The sequence below is a fragment of the Protopterus annectens genome, chromosome 8.part0, assembly GCF_019279795.1.
Source record: "Protopterus annectens isolate FY-2018-M chromosome 8.part0, PAN1.0, whole genome shotgun sequence".
Classification (NCBI taxonomy): domain Eukaryota; kingdom Metazoa; phylum Chordata; order Ceratodontiformes; family Protopteridae; genus Protopterus; species Protopterus annectens.
In genome coordinates this window covers 1,748,189,136-1,748,210,398 of record NC_056741.1, presented here as the reverse complement: position 1 = coordinate 1,748,210,398, position 21,263 = coordinate 1,748,189,136, and the positions used below count along the sequence as shown (strand labels likewise).

The 21,263-nt window shown below is 36.2% G+C and overlaps 1 protein-coding gene across 1 annotated transcript in view; it reads left to right on the top strand.

Annotated features, from left to right (window-relative positions):
* The window catches only part of LOC122808555 (phospholipase A2-like), a 57,530-nt gene extending 52,078 nt beyond the window's left edge, over window positions 1-5,452 (top strand). The window contains exon 4 of the mRNA XM_044079510.1: window positions 5,331-5,452. Within this exon, the coding sequence (XP_043935445.1) occupies window positions 5,331-5,452 (122 nt within the window). The remainder of the gene's footprint in view (window positions 1-5,330) is intronic.
* The last annotated feature ends 15,811 nt before the right edge of the window (window positions 5,453-21,263 follow it).

Here is a 21,263-nt window from a genome sequence, read left to right as displayed (position 1 = left end):
GTTATTCTCATTAGGGGTAATATATAATTATCTACCAGAGATGGGTAAGGTCAATCTCTAATCAAATTGGATAGGTTAATTCAAGCACAAAAAGGGAAATTGGGCAGACTTAAAACATCCTGCAAGGGCAGCTAGCCTGGTACTTACCTATGAACTTGTCAATCTACAGAATTAAATGAACTTCTTTTACTGGCAAAGCTAATTAACATATGGAATGTATGGATACATGGCAGGACCACTGGAGATCTGTATTACAAAAGAGAACATTATATGTGTGTGGTAAACAGTCATACAAATATACAAAAAAATAAATAAATATATATATATATATATATATATATATATATATATATATATATTTTTTTATATATTATGCATGTATATATAAGGTTACTATTCATAAGAGCAAACTCTCAGAAGAGTGACTGTTTTTTCTCATTCTTAATAAAACAGAATGCACAGAAAAGCAAATGCTCTGTTTCCATGTTTTTCAGCCTGCCAGCTGCTTTCTGTGTAATATCACATTACTGCAAAGTGAGGGAATAATTTGTCCTTACACCATTGTTGTGCAGTTAGTATATATAATTAAGAGGGGGTATGGGAGTGCAGTGTGATTACCCCCATCAAAAAAAAATTTTTTGTACTTTTTGATCATCTTAGTGTCACTGTAAAATGACCATTCTTTTTTCATTCAGTTTTTGAAAAGTTCAATATTTGATGATGATTATAATAATTTGTCTGCATGTATGTGTGTGTATTTTATTTATTTATTTATTACATTTGTTAACCGGGTAATGTCTGACTGGGCCAGGAGCCTGTTTTCAGGGGAGGCCTGGAGAGAAAAGTTCCAATATAGTAAGAACACTTACAATAATAATAATAATTATTAAATCAAAAGTAGCCAGTACAGATACAAATAGTGTACACAAGTATACAGTGATGCATAAACAGAGACACCAAAGCAAGAACAAACCATTGAAAACTTATACAGAATACAAATTCAAAGACAGAGCGCACATATATCGACAATGAAATATTAATGAAAGTAAAGTTTTCTAAACATTTGATCTTGGCTTGCCTCTCCTTTTGTCAGCCATAAGCAGTTTACACAAACTGCCTAATTTCTGTCCACTATAATCACCTACACAAAACCTCTCAACACTCATTATATCGTGATAACATTTCCACGTATTACTGTTGTCCTGTAGGTCACAGTCTTTACAATCTTCCATTACAGCTGCACTGTTGCATACCTGTTACCATTTTTAATTGTCTTCTATTCGTATTCAGTCATTTTGTTAGTCATATTCATCTTCATTCTCCAAAGATGCAGCTGATAAAATTCACATAAGCTCCAACTAGAGTTTTTTTAAAGTGAATAACCATTTTGGGCTCCTTAAATTCTACCCTTTCGACTTCTAATCACTTGCTTGCTTTACTTACAAGTCATTTGTATTACTCCAGATGGCTGAGATTAATATTAATAATATTAATGACATTGTGACAACATGCACAGTATGTGCACAGCTCTCAAACTCTAAGAGCAAGATATCTGGACAAAGCCATAAATAATGGGGGGGGGGGGCAAAGGCCCAAAAATAGGAACCCTTTTTAAATATTGCTCTTACAATCTTAAAACATTGATATAATAACAGATGTTGTGTTAGCATGAAGTTTCCAAAGGGTATGAAGTCTGAAACTCAAATGTATGTCATTATTTTCTGACCTCAATCTTTAATGACTTGCCAATGATTTGCTAGAAAACCACAATTTTATGAAAACCAACCAAAACTATAAGGCAAAAATCTGGACATTCTGCACAAATCTGTACAGTTGAGAGGTATGAGTATGTGCTCTCTCTTTTTCAACAGCTTAAGAAGAGAAGAGCGCAGTATCAAAGCTATCCATTAGAACATACTGCCAAAATAACAGCAACATGGGCAACTAGAGATTAACAATGAAATATGGCACAAGGGGGAGATTTGCCATCTGTGGCAGGCAGTACTAATATACAGACCATCAGATGTAGAAAAGGATGAAAAGTAATGAGGATGATGATGATGGCCTTCAAAGCATGAGTGATTTATGGGTAAAGTACATGGAGAACTAAATTCATAGGGAATCTTAATATTATGCTACTGAACTGGGAGATGCCCACACTGGTGTAAGGAGGGAAGGAAAGAGCAGAAGCATCTGTGGTTGTTGGACTCAAGCAGTGAGTGAGTGAATTTTCATACCAGGAGTGAGAATACCCTTAACCTAGTCCTACCCAGTGAAGAATGAAGTGGCATTTGAGGTCAGAGTACCACATGGCCAACAGTGATCATCTAGTTCTGAGTTTTACAGTCTGTGAAATAATGATAGGGAGTAGCATTACAACATTGCTTAGGCTTTGATATGTTTGGAAAGAAGGGTAAAGAAATATGGAAGAGCACTGATTAATGAAAAGCAGTGAGAAAAAGAGACAACCAGTCCATTTAAACAGAAGGTAGGGCATGTCATCAATAGAAAACAAAGGCAGGCCTACAAAAAGATGAGAAGCGTTGTCTATTCTGGGAGCAGGGAGACCACAAAAAAGGTAACAGAAAGTTCATACTGCAGGCCAATATGCGTCTAAAAAGGGGGACAGCTGGAGGGTAAGGGATGGGAGAAAAAAGTTCAAATATATAAGGAAACAAAGAGGAATTACTAAACATTAGCAAGGAAAGATATGCTTGAAAATGTTGTAAATATGACAAAAATACTGAATGAGGTCTTTACTTTTGTATCTACATAGCAGTGTCAAGGCACTGTGTCAACATGAGAAGGAAGAGCAGGTACAGAATGGAAGGGATCATGGAAATATAACTACTAAGGAACAAATATAGAAGTAATGGAGTCTTTGAGAAGAAGGTCACGATAAACTCCCTCTGCAGGCATTAAAGCAGTTGTTGTGCTGTAAGTCACTGGCAAAGCTCCATAGTGTGGTCTCTCATTACTAAATGTAATGGAGCTGTAAGAGCGAACAGTGGTGACAGTGGACCCTTGTAGCATATCCTGTTTTTGCAAAATCACAAGTGCAACTTTAATTTTGAACTGAACATTGAAAGCCAAGATCATCAAAAGAGGTTGCTTCAGTTGTGGATACCTCTTTACTTCTAAGATCCAGTGACATAGACGTTGATTTGTAATTATAACGGGGTCTACTGTTGTTACCTAAAAATAAATGAACACTAAACACAACAGCTCATACATTTCCCCAGAGATCTTATTATCTCAAATAACTATAAACTTTACAAATATGTACTTCAAATCAGGAGTTCACAGAAATGTGCAAAAATAATTATTTTTGCAAGTGGTCACACCCACGATCATCAAAAGAGGTTGCTTCAGTTGTGGATACCCCTTTAATTCTAAGATGCAGTGACACAGAAGTTGATTTGTAATTGTAATGAGGTCTACTGTTGGTACCTAAAAATAAATGAGCTTTAAACACAACAGCTCATACATTTCCCCAGAGATCTCATTATCTCAAGTAACTATACGATATACAAATATGTATTTCAAACCAAGAGTTCACAGAAATGTGTTAAAATAATCATTTTTGCAAGTGGTCACACCCCTCTGCACTCCCAATATGGGAGATATCATCCCCCTCCCATCTTATATATTTTCACTCCATCTCAGACCAAGAATAATTACTAACACACGTAAATAAATATAACTTTTTCTTTACTAACCATTGACCTCAGGGTAGACTTAAATACATACCTGTGAACATTTATATTTCATTGCAGTGAGTAACAGTTCAACAGTTGTCATGGAAACAAGAAGTCAAGCAAATAAGCTCACAGTCAAGAATAACCAAACAAGAGTTCAAGGAAGTCACAGTAAACCTTGTAGTAGGGTGAGGACAGCCAATCTTGCAATGAGTGCAGGGGTTTTTTATTTCCACAGAAAATATATACACATTTGAATTTTTGATCAAATGCATGTCTGTCCACCTTGGTTTGGTTAAAAGTCCATTTAGTGTTTTGGATTTCCAAAGTCTGGCATCGAGCTATTCCATTGTATAATGTTAGATCTAGGAAGCAGTCGATATAATTACTGGCTTGCAGGTTTCATTCTAATCTGTGTAAGGTCATGACAAAGCTTCCATATTCCATGACAGAAGAAATCCTGAAAGCATGACTTTTACATCAGATGCCTCTTTTGCCAGTGTAGTCTGTAAAATGTTATGAATGAGTTTGGTAGGCAAACCAAACCTTGTGTATGTGGTGCATCTGAAGTTCAACAAAGATCTCAAACTGTGTCTCACCCCCATGCAGGAGTAAGGCCTAGATGGATACTGGAATGGAATAGAAACAAAGTGTAACTGTTGTAAGAATCATTCAGTGAAAGGTTACAACGTTACAGTGTTAAAATGTAGAAGTTAAACAAGCTCCGGAATTTTATGGTCATAAAAGAGCTCACTTTCATTCAAGTGGTGGTTCAAATATGACATCTCATAACTGGCAATCTTGTAAACGTTTAAATATACCAGGTTAAGGACAGTTATTATAGATAATGGAAGCATATTGGATAGACAAAAAAAGTTCTGTGTAAGTTTAATAGAATATCGCGTAACATCAAAAATGAATGTGTTATGTAAAACAGTATTATGTTTTTTTTTTTAATTACACCCCAATGTAAAAAGCCAGTACATCAATAATGTTAATATTTATACATTAACATTAAATCAAACTTCAAGAGCCTATACCTTATAGAGAATAATTTGAGAGTCCTTACCCTGTTCCTGTAACCTATATGTCCCAGGGAAGTTGCACCTTGTGAATGTTCTCTGCATTCTTTCAAGTCTTCTCAATGACTTTTATTAAAGAGACATACTGAATCACAATATTCAGTTACTGACCTAACCGAAAGTTTTAGATAAAGAAAGAAGTACATCAGATTTCATACCAGCTATTGTACAAGATTTTGCTTCTTTATTTTCTTTTCGGGTAACAGGGTGGCCATGGTGGTGCAGCGGTTAGCATTGCTGCCTCACAGCAAAAGGCTCTCCGGTTAGATCCTTGGCTGAGGTGCCTTCTGTGCGGAGTCTGCATGTCCTCCCTGTGGTCATGTGGGTTTCCTCCAGGTGCTCCAGTATCCTCCCAAAGACATGTTGTAGGTGACTTGGACGCTCTAAATTGGCCTTAGGCTTGAGTGTGTGCCTTCTGTGGAAGGTTGGGCACCGGGCTGGCAGCTTGACACTGTAAAAACTCCACTGCCAGTTATGAGCTGACAGGTGATCTGCTGTGGTGACCCCTAACCGGGAAAAAGCTGAAAGAAGAAGAAGATTTTCTTTTCAGGTAACAACAACCCCTGTAAGATGCACATCTGTGAATGCAATCAACAAGCATCCCTGTGCTTCGCTAAAGCTCATTACAACCCAGAATACAAAAAACTGGATGTAAATAAATATTCCAAATGAAGGGACAAAGTGCAAACAATTAAAAGCTAAAGCATAACACCAAGATTTGTAAAATAAACAACTGTATTTCTATAATAGCATTTCCTAGTGCTCTTTCATGTTTCCTGCTCCTAAAAAAGAATGCAAAATTGCAAGAGAAAAATAAAAAAATTAATTAGTTAATCATTTTCATCCCACAATATTCTTTCTTGAAGATTTACTTTCTGAATCCTGTCATCATTTACCAAACAGTTCTCTTCATGAAAAGAGAAGCAAAAAAACTATTCACTGATCTACATGAGGCAGATATGCTTGTGCCCAAACAGCACTCTAAGGCAAGAGATGAAGGCAAGTGCTTTTACTTTACTGTAGGTGCATTGAATTACTGCAATAACCACCACAGGGTGGTTTACATAACTTAACTAATTTACCATAAAATAATTTTAAAGGTTTTGAGAAGTCATTCATTTAGAACTATTGCCGCCTCACAGCAAGAGGTTCTCCGGTTCGATCCCCGGCTGGGGTGCCTTCTGTGCGGAGTCTGCATGTCCTCCCTGTGGTCGCGTGGGTTTCCTCTGGGTGCTCCGGTTTCCTCCCACATCCCAAAGACATGCTGCAGGTGGATTGGACACTCTAAATTGGCCCTAGGTGTGCGTGTGAGTGTGCCTTCTGTGGAAGGTTGGGCACCGGGCTGGCAACTCGACACCATAAAAACTCCACTGCCATTCAATGTGCGGACAAGGTGATCCGCTGTGGCGACCCCTGACCGAGAAAAAGCCGAAAGAAGAAGAAGAAGAAGACTAGCAATGCTCAGAATGTTGTGTGGTGACCTCTTATCTGCTTGACAATTATTAAAAGGTAACCTATTATAGCCACATGACACAACTGTAGGCAAGGTCAGAAAAGTTACACGAGACGGTACAGTGCATGATCAGACTACTGTATATACAATGACAGCTTGCTATACCAACACAGATTATACAGAGCACTGAGAATGCTAAGTAGAAAAAAGAAGACAACACTTATTAGGTAAACTCTACACAAATATCACAAATAAAGTTTAGAGAGCATATCCCTGCAAAAGGAAATAGATTGAAACCAGGCACTTAAGTCTACAAAATAAATGATTATTATTACTATGTATTTCCTACCATTATTATATGCTTAGACATGTTTTTCACCTACAATGAATGCACAGAAATATTAGTAAACAAATGGTTTTGGTTTCTCTCAATATTCTGCTTCCATTTATTAACGCTGGAATATTTCAGCTGAAGTGTGAACCACTACTGTAGATAATTAATCACTTTTGGTTAAGTTAATTTCTGACAAACTTTGGTCACAACAGACAAAAAAAATACTTTCAGCATTTATATAGCTAAAGTTAATGACATTTGGCATTATGGTGGTATAGCTCATAACTAGTCACACAGTAACTCTGAAAATGTATCAGAGGAAAAAAGAAAAGTTGTCAATGGATACAATGACAAGGTTTATCTCTGACAAAAGATAATCTGCACCTTTGCAGGAATGAACAGAGACAGTACTTCTGCAGTTTAAGCAAAGGACTCCAGCAATGCAAGGGTTCAAACATTATAAATATACTTATACAACTATACATTGTAAGAGAGAATGCTATAAGCTAAACTGAGTGTTTTCTGTTTCAACAAAACAGCATTCCTTCCCATTATGTCCCAGAGACTTCTTATACTCTGGAACAAGCTACCCATCTATGTCAAGCAAAGTTCCTCATTAGCACTCTTCCAGAAAAATATTGATGAGTGGATGGGAAATAGGAAATACACCCCGGGGATCACTTCTGTGGCTTTGCTGGACAGGGGGCACAGGAAATTAACTTTCTTGGGTGGCGTAAGCCAGGGAACCTTGTTGGCTAGGCTTACTTAGGCCCTTGGGCCGATAGCCTAGTACCTACCTATGAACCTATTATGGTAAGGAGTTTTGGCCCAGCACTGTAATGCTGTTCTGAAATTAACAAATATTGTTACATTTGTTAATGGCAGAAGGAGATAACAGTTCTATCTAAAATGCCCCTTAAGTGTAAACAACATTATAGCCCCCCTCCATTCCATTATTTGTTAAATTATTTTTTGAGAGGAATAATGAGAATGCAATAACATGACACACACAGAATATATTTTTTTCAAATAAACAACCTGGAAGTTAACATTTATATACTCACCAAAACTCTATAGCCATAAAACAATAAACTTTATTTCTGTACTTGCAAATTTGGCTAATAACTGAACAAAACTAACACAATAGTTGATAGAATCAATAATGTTCTGGAATACAAAGAAATACATCAGTTGGCAAGGAAATCCATACAAATTTTAAAAAATTAAAGCTGTTGTCAGCTGTAAGTGAGCAGCACAGTAGAGGGATGCCCATCTACAACGCAAGTAGTCAGTAGAAAGGGGCAAGATGTCAGGTTCCCAGCCAGGCTCCATGGGCATGCATACCCTATGTGACCAGCTATGATGGACAGCTAGGTAGTTCAATGAGCATGATCATTACTATGCAGCAGAAGTGTTATATTGTGGCTTGGCTAAAAACTGCACATACCTTCACAGCTCACATAGCACATGCATGAGGCAGACTGGGCTTCACAGCATGGAACAGGACAGATAATGCATTGTGTTAGTGTCATGATTCAGAGAATACTGCATTACCTCATTAGCAGAATCACAATGTTATAAGCCCCTTAATAGGACAATGAACAGCTTGTGTGCCATACTGTGAAACATAATGCTACAGAGACTGATAAGCTACAGCATATAGACTGCTGTGTAGAAAACTGAAATAAAGGGAAATTGTCAGCAGACTAGAGTTCTTGTAATGAATAAACACACATTGCAGGGACAATTCCAGGGTGTACAACCAGCACACACAACTAACACAAAAATGACTACTGTGTGCATATACTAGTATGGCAATGGCCCTGGCAGGAATATTGCAGGCTACATTAGGGTGAGGATGGCAAACATAGTTATGGCACAAGGAATAGCCAGAACAGTCACTGTTTCAATGGGGGGGGGGGCATTTGTCCATGTCTCACTGTCCAAACACTGCAGGTTGGACTCCTATGGGAAGACAAATGCACAAAGCATGGGAAAAGGTATGACATCTGACATACTTGTAGGGGCTGGGGATCAAGGGGTAGCACAGGGGAGGTTTGGGGGTATGGCCATGATTGCAAGCAGTTAGCAGCACAGAAATTTTGCTCTGCTTGTCTTATCCATTTTTGACAAAATTAAATTGTCATTTTCATCAAAAATCATTCTATCAAGTTGGAAAATTATGTTGGAAACATCTTGGGACATTTTGGTGGAAAAGAATAACTTATATTTCAAATATTTCCTGTCAAAACTTTGAGATAAAGATTTACCAAAGGAAGATGAACCACTCTAAAGTAGTTTGACAAAAAAAATCAGTGAAGAAAGAGTCTATTATTTGTAGTATACAAGATCTGTCCTTAAAACTAGATAAACTGGACTTCAATGTTGACAAAATAAAAGAAGACTGCAAAGCAGATTGAATTAATCACGAAAGTTGTGAAACAAAAGAAATTCCAGATATCTGCTATGGAGGATTCTATCACTGACATAGACAGCAGACTTACAGAAGGAGAACATAACATTTATGTTATTCCTTCAACAAAACAACAAGTTCTTGGAAAAATTGATGAACTGGAGAATAGGGTGAGGAGGAACAACATCTGGATTTATGGAGCAACTAGAAGGAGATAACATGGTAAACTTATTATCCACTTGGATCCCTAAAACATTAAATCTTCTTGAAGCCCTGTCATTTGACATAGAGAGGGCTCATAGATCTTTGACTGTAGTGACACCAAGCAAAAACTTTCAAATTCAGGATCTATAACAGTCAAATTTATTTCTAATCAAGACGAGGATCTAGTTGTGAAAACAGCCTGGTCTGCTTCACCCATAAAACATGGTAATTTTTTCATTAGATTTGACAATAACTATTCCTCTCTGGTGGTTTTGAAAATAAAAGCTTGTATTCCTCTATTAAAATCACTGAAGTAAGCTGGAATAAAAGCTTGCCTAATCTACCCTGCAAAACCAAGATTATTCTTGACAGAGGGGAAAAACATTTGATTCCTTAGAAGATGCAGTTTCCTTAATCCAGAAAAATAATTTACTTAATTCTACTGATCATATGGACCTGAGTGTATCTTTAAAAACACAGGCTACAAGGGATGACTGGACAGTTAAAAAGAACAAAAAAAGCTCAGAGACAAATAAAATTACATGTTAGTTATTTAGATGTTAATTGTCTTAAAATAGGTTGTTTCTGAAACATCTTTTAAATGAAATCACATAAAGGTAATACTTTTCTATTTTCCTTACATTAATTTCAGTTTACAAGTATTAGTCTCCCTGCTACTGTAATATTGCAGTTTTGCCACTAGATGGAGTAAAGTATATAGTAATAAGCTTATTTTAACTAAACTGTTATGAATATGAAGGGGAATACCATACTTGAATGGTTTTATTTTTTTTTTATTCCTTTTCCTTTCTTTTCTGTCCTCTCACTCTTTCCTTTTCAACAATAATTTAGTAACTGAGTAACTTTAATAGAATGAGTCTGGTTTGGGGGCTGGTTTGACTGTTGGGAAATGTATGGTTTGGGGGCTGGTTTGACTGTTGGGAAATGTATGTATGTAGGAGGAAATGTTAAAACTCTTTGCTGTTTTAATTTTTAATTTTTAATATTTAACACATATTTATATATAGTGTTACTGACAGTGGGGGATATAGTTGAAATGTGTGCACTGATGTATTTTTAACCCCCTTGTCCTTCTAGTGATGTTACTAAGATTGTATAACTTTCCTCTGCTTACTTGAGGTTCAAAAACATTTTTTTTTCAGTTCAAATGTAGCGTACAGAATGTGTCCATGAGCATTCTGTGTTTAGATACTTTCTTTTCAGTCTATTTTCCTGCCTAATTACTTCAGAAGGGTTTAGAATGTTTTCAGTTTGTTTTGAGATTGTTTGTGCCTCTGTTTCACTTTGAATCCTTCATGAATAGTTTCTGAATCAGAGCGGAAGTACAACGTGACCTCTAACCCCTCAGAAGCAGGAACACAGAAAAGGATTACTAAAATGGACTTTTAAATGCTCTAGCTTTTAAAATTATATTTCCCAGTATTAAAGACACACTATAAGTATTGCAATTTAATATAATATTAATTTGTTAGGCTTTTGAATGGCTTATTTTAGCTATACACACTTGAAATATTTGTTTAGTTATTGAAGGGGGAACAAGGGAAATGATGCACAAAGGGTATTTATTTGATGTGGGATACAGAGGTGTTCTCATTAAACATCAAACAATACACAAATGTACACTTAATAGCTGAGTGGAAATTTATGTTAAATATTTTCAACATTACTACTGAGTGTCCTATTCCCTCTGTAGCTGGTACATGTTAATGTAATTCTGAAGTTTTTAATGTGTACTGTTCCTAGCTGAAGCATTTGTTCATACTAGATAATGCTGTAGCACCATTTTATTAGTCAGAACACTCAGATATGTGTCTTATATAGGGAATACTGGGATAATATAAGTTGAAAAACACAAACAGTTTCATTAAGATAACTTATATTTCTGCATAACATACAGGCATTAGCAGTCTGCTTTACAATTCATCCTTGTTATATAATGAATATGAATGTAAATAGCCAAAATCTATGCAGGCTGTTTTCACAAGTTTCTAGTCTGTGTGAGAGATTAGATGAGAATCTGTAATTAGTTATGAGGTATTTGTAATGAATGTGGTGAAACTGTAAGTAATTTACTTAAACAAAATGTTAATATAGGTACTGTTCATAACCTTTTTGCAAAGTGTAATAAGTACAGGTAATCTGTTTGTTATGCAATGATGTACATATAGGACACAAGTGTTATTCTGGTTAAATTACAGGCATATGTACCTTAAAAAGACACTTTTTGCTTTTAACACAGAGTTTCTTAATTTATATAAATATTTCAAGTACAAAGAATAGTCTGAGCATATCTTCAATATGACAGTTAATATATAAATAAATGTCATGTACAATTAATGCTAATTGTTATAAATGAATAGTTATTTAACATTCATTTGATAGGTCTTATTATATATTATAGTCTTATTATATATTATATTATTTTGTGGGGTTTTTTCTAGTAATTTAACATCTTCTTAAAAAGTGTAAAATATTTATTAAGAAAATTTCAATTTATGTACATAGAAGTAGTAGAAACAATGTGACTGGTTGTGTTATGGTGTTGTTAGTAAGTGGCTTATATGAACTTTTCATTAAGTCTGGAATACTTTATTCCATGTTGAAGGTTAAAAATGTTTTTAATTCTGAAAATTTCACATAATCCTTATTGTGTTTTAATAACAATTTGGTCTTTTGTTAGTGTAATGCTTAATGCACTCAATTATTTCATAGTAGTTTCTATACCTATCATTCCAATAGATGCCAGCATATAAATGCCTTTCATTAAACATAAATGGGTTAAACAACCCTTTAAAGAGAAGCAGTTTAAATAAGTATTTAGCTCTACATAAATCAGACATTGTTTTTCTACAAGAAACTCATTTATTGACTAAAGAGTTAAATAGATTGTTGTTCAAATATATATTCAGTTTTAATTGGCTCTCAGTTTGGTTAAAAAACAGGTGTTCTTATTCTCTAGAAAAAAAAATCAGGTCTACCTAAAATAATGGATTCCTATTCTGACAAGAATGGTATGCTGGGATTGGTGGTAATAGAAATTGATAAAAAAATCTATACCCTTTAAATACCTATTAGATCCCTGGGATTGGTTCTAAAATAGCTAAGAAATACTTAGATATTATAACACTATACTCTAATTGAGAAATGTTGATAGCTGGTGATTTTAACTGCATCCTGTCAGACAAAGACACTACAAATATTAAACAAATCAGGCTATCTTCAGTAGCGAAACATTTAAATCATTATCTTAATACAATGTATATGTAGGATGTATCAGATTTAAAATTAGATTGTTCTTTAAAATATGCTCACTATTCTTTTAGATTTGAGACTGGGCGGCCACGAAGGTGCAGCGGTTAGCATTGCTGCCTCAAAGCAAGAGGTTCTCCAGTTTGTTCCTTGGCTGGGGTGCCTTCTGTGAGGAGTCTGCATGTCCTCCCTGTGGTTGCATGGGTTTCCTCTGGGTGCTCCGGTTTCCTCCCACATTCTAAAGACATGCTGTAGGTGGATTGGACACTCTAAATTGGCCTAGGTTTGAGTGTGTACATGTGTGTGCCTTCTGTGGAAGGTTGGGCACCAGGCTGGTAACTCGACACCAGAAAAACTCCACTGCCAGTCATAAGTGGACAGGTAATCCGCTGTGGCGAACCCTAACTGGGAAAAGCCGGAAGAAGAAGAAGAATTATTTTAGATTTCAGACTCAAAGGAATATTGATAAAGTATTGGTATTCAATGCATTATACACCAAACTAGAGGAGGTGCTAATAGTTTCATGCTCCTTATCTGACCATAATGCTATTACATTTAAATTAACTTCAAGTCCAAACAATTTAATTTCTTGCCAAGGACACCTGGCATATATAACTAAAAAAAAAGCTTTAATGAAAGGTTATTAAAAGGGATAAATAAATTTATGGAATTTAACAATAATGGTGAGGTCACTGATGTCACACTATGCGACATTTTAAAAGTTTACTTATATGGTAAATTAAAGTAAAGAACTGGTTTATTTGTAAAAGAAAAAAATAGGGTAAAGAGTTAAATGCTCTCCAAGCTGAAACTGATAAATTAAAATTAAACCTTAAGCCAATGATAAAGCTGCAAGCACACAGCTGAAAAATTTAAATCAGAGATACCTAGAAAACTTACACCAGAAGATTTACATTAATCTAGAAAAAAAATAATTATAGTCATATTCAATAAACCCCAAGAGCCTTCATAAAATAGCTACTAGATTGAAAAACATGAATAAAATAAACTATATCAAGGAGATTGTTTATAAAGAAGGAAATATCACTATTAAAACTGTGGATCTAAAAGATATATTAAACTGTTTTAGCAAATATTATGAAGAAATTAATAAAACAAAGTCAAACTTGAATAACAGCAACTTATTGGATATTTTTTAAAGTAAAACGTACATCATAAACTATTAATAGAACAGAAAAGCAAGACCGATTAGTCTTTTTCCTTTAAGGAATTAAAAGACCAAATTCAAAATTTTAAAACTAATAAAGCACCAGGTAAGGATGGGCTAATTCCTTCGCTATATAAACTTTTACCTGATAATATTTTTAAAACATTATTAAATGCTTTTGAAAAAGTTAAGAGTACATCTAATATTCCCCCCTGTCATGGAGATGTTCTCTTATTACGCCCATTTTAAAATTAGATAAGGACCCTGCTCTATGTTCTTCTTATCAACCTATATCACTTTTAAATAAAAACTATATGATTTTCATATCTATATTAGCAAAAAGATTAAATCAAATGCTCATTGGTTTAGTAAATGAAGATCAGACTGGGTTTATAGTTAATAGGAAAGTTCAAGATAATATAAGACTCTTTTCTTTGATTGATATGGCAAACAAAAATAAAAAAAAAGTTATCCATAATAAGCTTAGATCTGGATAAAGCTTTTGACCCTGTGAATTGGTCATACTTGTTCAGAGTACTAAATGAATAGAACTTTTGCACTGACTTCATAAAGTTAATTAAAGAGCATTATAACTCAATTTAGTTTGTCAAAATAGTCTTCTTTACATCTAGCCCCTTTGATATCTTAAAAGGTACCAAACAAGCATGACCTTTATCCCCTTTGCTATTTGCACTTATTATAGAGCTATTTTCTAACTGTATAAGATGTAACATAAAAATTAAAGGTTTTAAAATAAATGAAAATTTTTCTTCTAAAATTTAACTTTTTGCTGATGACATACTGCTCACTAGTGGTAATACTGAACTCTCGTTGGATCATATAGTTAATTCTATGGACTATTTTGAAAAGATTCCAGGTCTGAAATTTAATCACAATAAAACAAAAAGCCTTCGTTATAAACAAAGGGATAACCACTAATTAAATTCTTACAACAAATTTTGACTGGGACAATTTACAGTTAAAATACTTAGGAATTACTATTGAGACTAATAATAAAACATCAGTTTTAGTTAACTACTAACACCTAAGTGATACAATATCCAAATTAACAGACAATTGGAATAAATTATTTTTCACATTAGAGGATATAATTACTGTGATCAAAATAATAATCTTACCAAAAAGCATATTCTTTAGTCAGTCATTAATCCTGCCCCCATTCTAAAAAAGTTAAAAAAAATAAACTTTATTTTACTAAAGTTCTTATGGTATCCCAGAAAAGCAAGAATCTCCTTAAACTGGCACATCAAAAGTTGGGAGGAGGGAGGCATTGGTTTCCCTAATTTTGACTTATATTCTAAATCTGTAATTATTAAAGTAATACTCCAGTAGCTTGACTCCTCTGATGCTTCCTGTTGGAACTCAATACATGAAAATAAACTAATAGATAATAACAAATCTATAATAGAAACGTAAACGTATACAAATTTGGACATCAGTACCTTCTTTTGGGTTTTAAAAGACTATATATTAAATGAAAAAGATAAGTTTACTCTCTACCCTTTCATAAGTCAAGTTCTATTAATATTCAACAGATTTATGGATTTGAATTATCTAATCAAAGATCTACTAATAATATTATTTCCTATAGCTTTCACAAATGGATGCGTAATATCTTTTAATTCAAGGAAAATGTTTGACTTAAAGAATACCAATTTAATTTATTGGTGTCAATTTCTGAATGGGAATAAAATGCACTCGGCTGATTATCTGATTGCTACATGCAGTCTAGGAAATAGTAGTTCGTTAAATATACAAACATGTAAGGAAAATATTCAAGACAAAATTAAAATAGCATTAGACATACAAACTAAAACTATTCCAAAAATATTCAATTTCATTTCTAATATAAATAATAATCCATCTAAAGGTAAGTCATACCTGTCAATCATACATAAGATTATTAGAATTTAATTAGTTCCCCCTGAACTGTCATACTGTAATTACTCGACAACAATATATTATATTTATTTTATTTATTTATTTATTTATATTTGTTTACTGGGAGTATCTGACTGGGCCTATGATAGCCCCCTTTCAGTGGAGGCCTGAGGAGAAAAGCTCCACAAATACAAAATTTAAGTAAATATAAAAGGCGGTTAGAGAAAAGTATACAGTATACAAAATAAAATAAACATATACAGTATAAAATATAACAGATGCATAATGTGTACAATACAAAATGCATACATATTTGAGACGCACAAAGAATTAAGGAAAGTTTTAAGTACTAGAAGTGGCATGGATGAAAATGTAGTCAAGGTAAAATAGAGTAATAGACTTGTAGGGCAAGCTGAAAGGAGAATAAGCAAGGGAAAGAAATGGAATTGGCAGGCAGATAGAGAGAGTGAATAGAAGAAAGTAGTGAGGGAGAGAAGCTGTAGAAATCAGGGAAGGAGAAGCTAGGTAAGGAATGAAAGCAGAGAGCTAGCAAAAAGAGGAGTGTGCTAGGATTTATTAGTCAGGTTTTGTACATGATCATAGCCATGTTTTAAGAAAAGTAAGAAATTATCCTTAAAATCTGCAGGAAATTGAATTTCCTTTCTATACCAGAAGATTTATACATGGAAAGTTTTACACAGAGTTTTTCTAACACTCCACAAAATTGTTGTTATATATAAATCAGAAAAACAAATAAAATGCTGGAGCTGTAATGAAGCCATTGATGCAGCTTGGATTCATATAAAAATTAGAATACAACATAGTGTCATCTTTCTAGATTGATTTTAGAAGATTTTGACAAGCATTGTGGTTAAATAGTTGTACTATTACAGATTCCTTGATTTTGTTCAATGCCCCAATCCCAGACATTATTTCATTATCCCAAATACCTCTTTTCTTCTTTAGACTGCCCTAGCTATTGCTAGGAAAATTATAACTAAAAACTGGAAATGCAAAACTACTGTCTCTTTTACTAGTGAATTTATTTGTCTAGTCAAATCTGTTTGTAAAAATGAACTATCGACGATAAAAATGAGAACTAGAAATGTAACTCATCAATACATAGCCTGGCAGAAATTTAATGATCTATTAGAAAAGTACTGATGGTTTGGTGTATATAATTCTTGTTATAGACTTTTGTATATAGTTTTTTTTTTTTTCAAATTGTTGAATTATTGTTGTTGGAATATGTACAATCAAATAAAAACTTAAAACAAGGATAGCACAAGAGGGGCTATGTTGTGGACCCCTGTGGAATGAGATGCTCGGCTTGCAGGTCAGTGGGCAAATACTGGGTTGTAGGCACTGCATCATGGGTTACTGTGTGTGGACATACCCATACATACAATCTGGATGGCACAGTGTCACAGAAGTTATATCATAAGATTGCACAAGGCTGTACACACTACATGGCTGGTGAGGTCAGAAGGGTGGTGGGTGTTGTTCAACACAGACAGTCCTGTATGCACACACACACACACACACACACACACACACACACACACACACACACACACACACACACACACACACACACACACACACACACACACACACACACACACACACACTAATCCATTTGGGTTTCCATAGGTGCACTGGAGCTACCATGATGATAAAACAATGGCAACAGTTAGAAAACTACCTCAGCAGAAATGAATGCTCTGATACAGGCCCTAATGCACCCACAAAAGGTGAACCCTGAAGAAGGACATAGTAGATATGGTCTTCAGGGACCAGGTCAGGGAGGAAATGGTACAGGAAGTAAATGTTATGGGTGGAGACAACAGGACATTGCTGCAGGTACACTGGAGAGTCAACAACATGAGCTTCTGTGCAAAGATCAGGGCACAAGATATAACTGCAGCCACATCTGCCACTGGGGCTGGTCCCACAGGACATCCTCAACTGACAGACACAGCAGAGCTCCTTATAATCTACAGCGAAGAAACTGATAAGCCACTAATTCCAAGTGGTGGATTTGGTGTGAGAGCTGGAGTGGTCAAGATTGCCTTAGTGTCTGTTGGAAATGCTCCACGTCAGTACTGGCAAATGCCAGTCATCTAGCATATTGGTAACACATCTGTCTGGTGTAGACAGACTTCAACATCTGTTTAAGTGTCACCCAGGAACATCAGGGCTTCAATCATGAGCAGTTGCAGGAACAGGTTTTGCCTAGCCATGTGTCTGTGGAGTATGATATATGTGAGTTGCATGACATACCATTGCAAGTGGATGCTAGCAAACATCTCTGCATACAGTAGTCACATATAGCATTCCACATTTCTGTCAGCCGAGGACATCCTGACTGAAATGGACACAGCCTGCAGAGAAAGGAATGTTCTCATGGGCTGCGTATATTCCTGGCATGCTTCTATCTGTCTGCTGTTTGGTGGTGTACTGGCTTACAGACAGTTATGTCATCTATGTGAAAGCACATACATGAAAGTTATATCATCCATGTGCTTTCACAGGTTCCACTGGGACCGGATCCAACAGTACAAATCAGCACATACTTGAGGCTAATGATGTTGGCACTGTTGATATGGCATAGTCAGAGAACAGAGTGACACTGTCAGCAACACTAACAGTTGAGGGAACATTCCCGTCTCCCACAGATGAGGGGACTATGAAGGCCCAGCATGGCCGTCCTGCACCACATGTTTAGTGATGGATGTCCTGTTCATGTGCATCCCAAACATAGTATAAATGCAGTAGAAATGCAACCAGCAATTGAGGGGTGTGCAACTTCAAAAGCACACACACATATGATATTGGGAAGAGCTGAACTGGTGCCCATCACAAATCAGGATGGTCACAGTCTCCCTGGAAGCATGGGTTTGAATCCCACTTCTGACATACATTTTTAAGCTTGGCTAGACTTAAAATGTGTCTTAGGCTTACAGCCTGGTAATAATCCATGAGCCTATGAACCTATGAATCACCACCCCAAGGAGCAGTTACAAAATTATGTTGATGTTTTACTAGGCAACAGCCATCAAATACATAGGGTTGTGACTTAGGCACAGAAAGATGCTGTTTAGACCATGTCAGAAATGCTCAGTAAGCTATATGGCCCATGGGAAGATGTCCATGGTCCCACTGAGTACTTCCAACTACTGCAGGGAACAGCAGACCAACTGGCAGCCATTAGTAAGCCCATGCAGATGCTGGCAAATGGAAAATATAAGACAGTGAACAGCTGCATACTGTATGTGTCAATAATCACTCTATATGCATGGTTGGCTCCACTGCAGTCTCCACCACTAACCCTGACTGCTCAAGTGGACAAAGACAACAATCTTTGGCTCCACCCTCACCTCCACCTGTGGCCTCAGAAGGTCCTCTGAATGTTCATGACATTTGTCCAGCTCCATTGTGTTCACAGCCCACATATTCCACTCAAGGTCATGTATTTCCATATTAGTCCACTCCCCAGTAGATGCCCCCTAAATGACAAATACCCCATCTGGAAAGGAAAATGTGGCAGCCAGCCACCAGCCTTGATAACACAGCAGGGGATGCAACCACATTCACATATATGCAGGCCATGTGTGCTTGCTCCTCTGAAGCACATGTCACCATACCTGCATCTGCAGGGACAGATGGTACACATAATCAACAGTTCACACCAGCACCCAAGGACATGAACCCCCATAACACACTAGCATTGTGCAGGCTTACCACAGGTACCATCTATGACCCTTCTCAACTATTCCAGTATTGTTGACCCGTGGCGTTCTGACTGACCCCCACCTGTATAAATGATGATGCGAAAGATTGTAGCTTGCCCACTTCCTGGCTTATGTTGGTACTGTGACAAACTGAGGGGCTGCCAGCCCAGCTAGATATAATTTTATAAATAATTCTATGTCATTGTAAGTATTAATATGATCCACAGGCTTGTTTGACAAATGTAAGAAAACTGTGTTATGTGCTGAACTTCAAAAATGTAACCACATTGCACCCTGCTGGAAAAAAGCTGATAAGTAAAGAATTTTACAACTATGTGTGATCTCAAACTCGGAGACAGGATGTCTTGGCCAGGAATTTCTTTCTATTGTCCTAAGAGAAAGATAATTACTAGGTTTCACATGTAAAGTGTCTTTTATTGTTGTGGCTTCCTGGCAGGTACAGATTACAAAGAAATATTACATTTTAAGTTCTGTGAGCCTGGGAAACTTAAGCAGAAGTGTCAAGAATGATGTAATCTGAAATGGCTCAACAGTAATGTGTATTATCAATTTAAGACTTTCTCAGAGAGAAAGATTTTGCATTTTGTATTTTCTTCTGAATCTAACAACAACTCACCAGCACTGTGCCTTGCTCCATAAGTAGGATCTTAGATCTTAGTATTTTTCTTAGAGATAGATAGAAATAGCAAGATTAGTCTAGCTGTTTCTATATTTATGTGAGACTATCCTACAATGTTGTTTTACAGTATTTCCTGTGATTTCTGACCTCTCTAATGTTATTGTGTTGAGTTGATAAGTATTGTCTTGTGTTTTTTATTATTTATTATTAAATATATTTAAACTATTGAAATGTGACTGTTTTGTGTACAGATATTTAAGTTCTTAGAGTACTTGCATGTATTTGGTGATACTGTATAGGCCACACCTAAATAGCCTTCAAGTCTCAGTCACACTTACAAATTGGATAACAGTAACATTGCACCGTAGAAATGGACACCCTTTGGTAAGGGTCACTATAGTAGCTGATAAGGGTGGTTGGTGGCAGGTGGTACTACAGTATAGTCTGGGCAGAAGGGGGCATAGCTGGAGAACCTGTGCCAGCCTTCCCCAGAGTGTCTGTGTGTTTGTATATAACTCAAATCTCAAAGTGTGTGTGTGTGTGTGTGTGTGTGTGTGTGTGTGTGTGTGTGTGTGTGTGTGTGTGTGTGTGCGCATCAGCTACTTGGGTAGGGACACGAAGCACTGCTTGGATAGAGAGGGTGCTGGAGGTTTTGGCTTGACCAGACGTCTCAACTGAGATCTGAACCCTACAGCTGCGTAAATGGGGAGTCTTACTGGGGATATGGAGAGAAAGCGAAAAATCAGCCTTAGACTGACTGTGATCTCTGTGTGCGCTTAAGATAAATTGTACTTTACTGTGTGTGTACTTGCTATCCTCCCAATGTGGACACCCCTCACTGGTGCTAGTGGTGAGGATTGAGGCTCCTTGTTACTGGGCCAGTGCACGGGCACCACAGGTACAATAATGCTTGGAGCACAATGTGACCAGTCCATGCACTGTACTACTTAACAAGGGTGTGTAAATGCATGCATCACTTTTGTTCTTTTGTTCTTTGTTTGTCTTGTCATGATCCATAAAACAGATGCTGTTTCTTTGTCTGAGTGACAACATATTGCATCCACCTTTGCCTCTCATGTGGGCATATCACAGCCAACACCTCCTCCATCACATCATCTTTCTCAAAATAGATAGCTGCTCATCTCAGGATTGTTCGTCATTTGACCAACAGAAGTATCCAAGCAGGAAAATAGGAAACAGGGCCCCCCTGTTGTCATACACAATCTGATCAATCACTGTGAAGCTAAACCCATGCCCCGGGCACTCGCTAATGTGTTTAGCAAGTGCATTAGCCATTTTTTTCTTTCTTGATGGCATATAGATGTTTATATAGGTGCTCATACAGTTTCAGATTGATCAGATTGT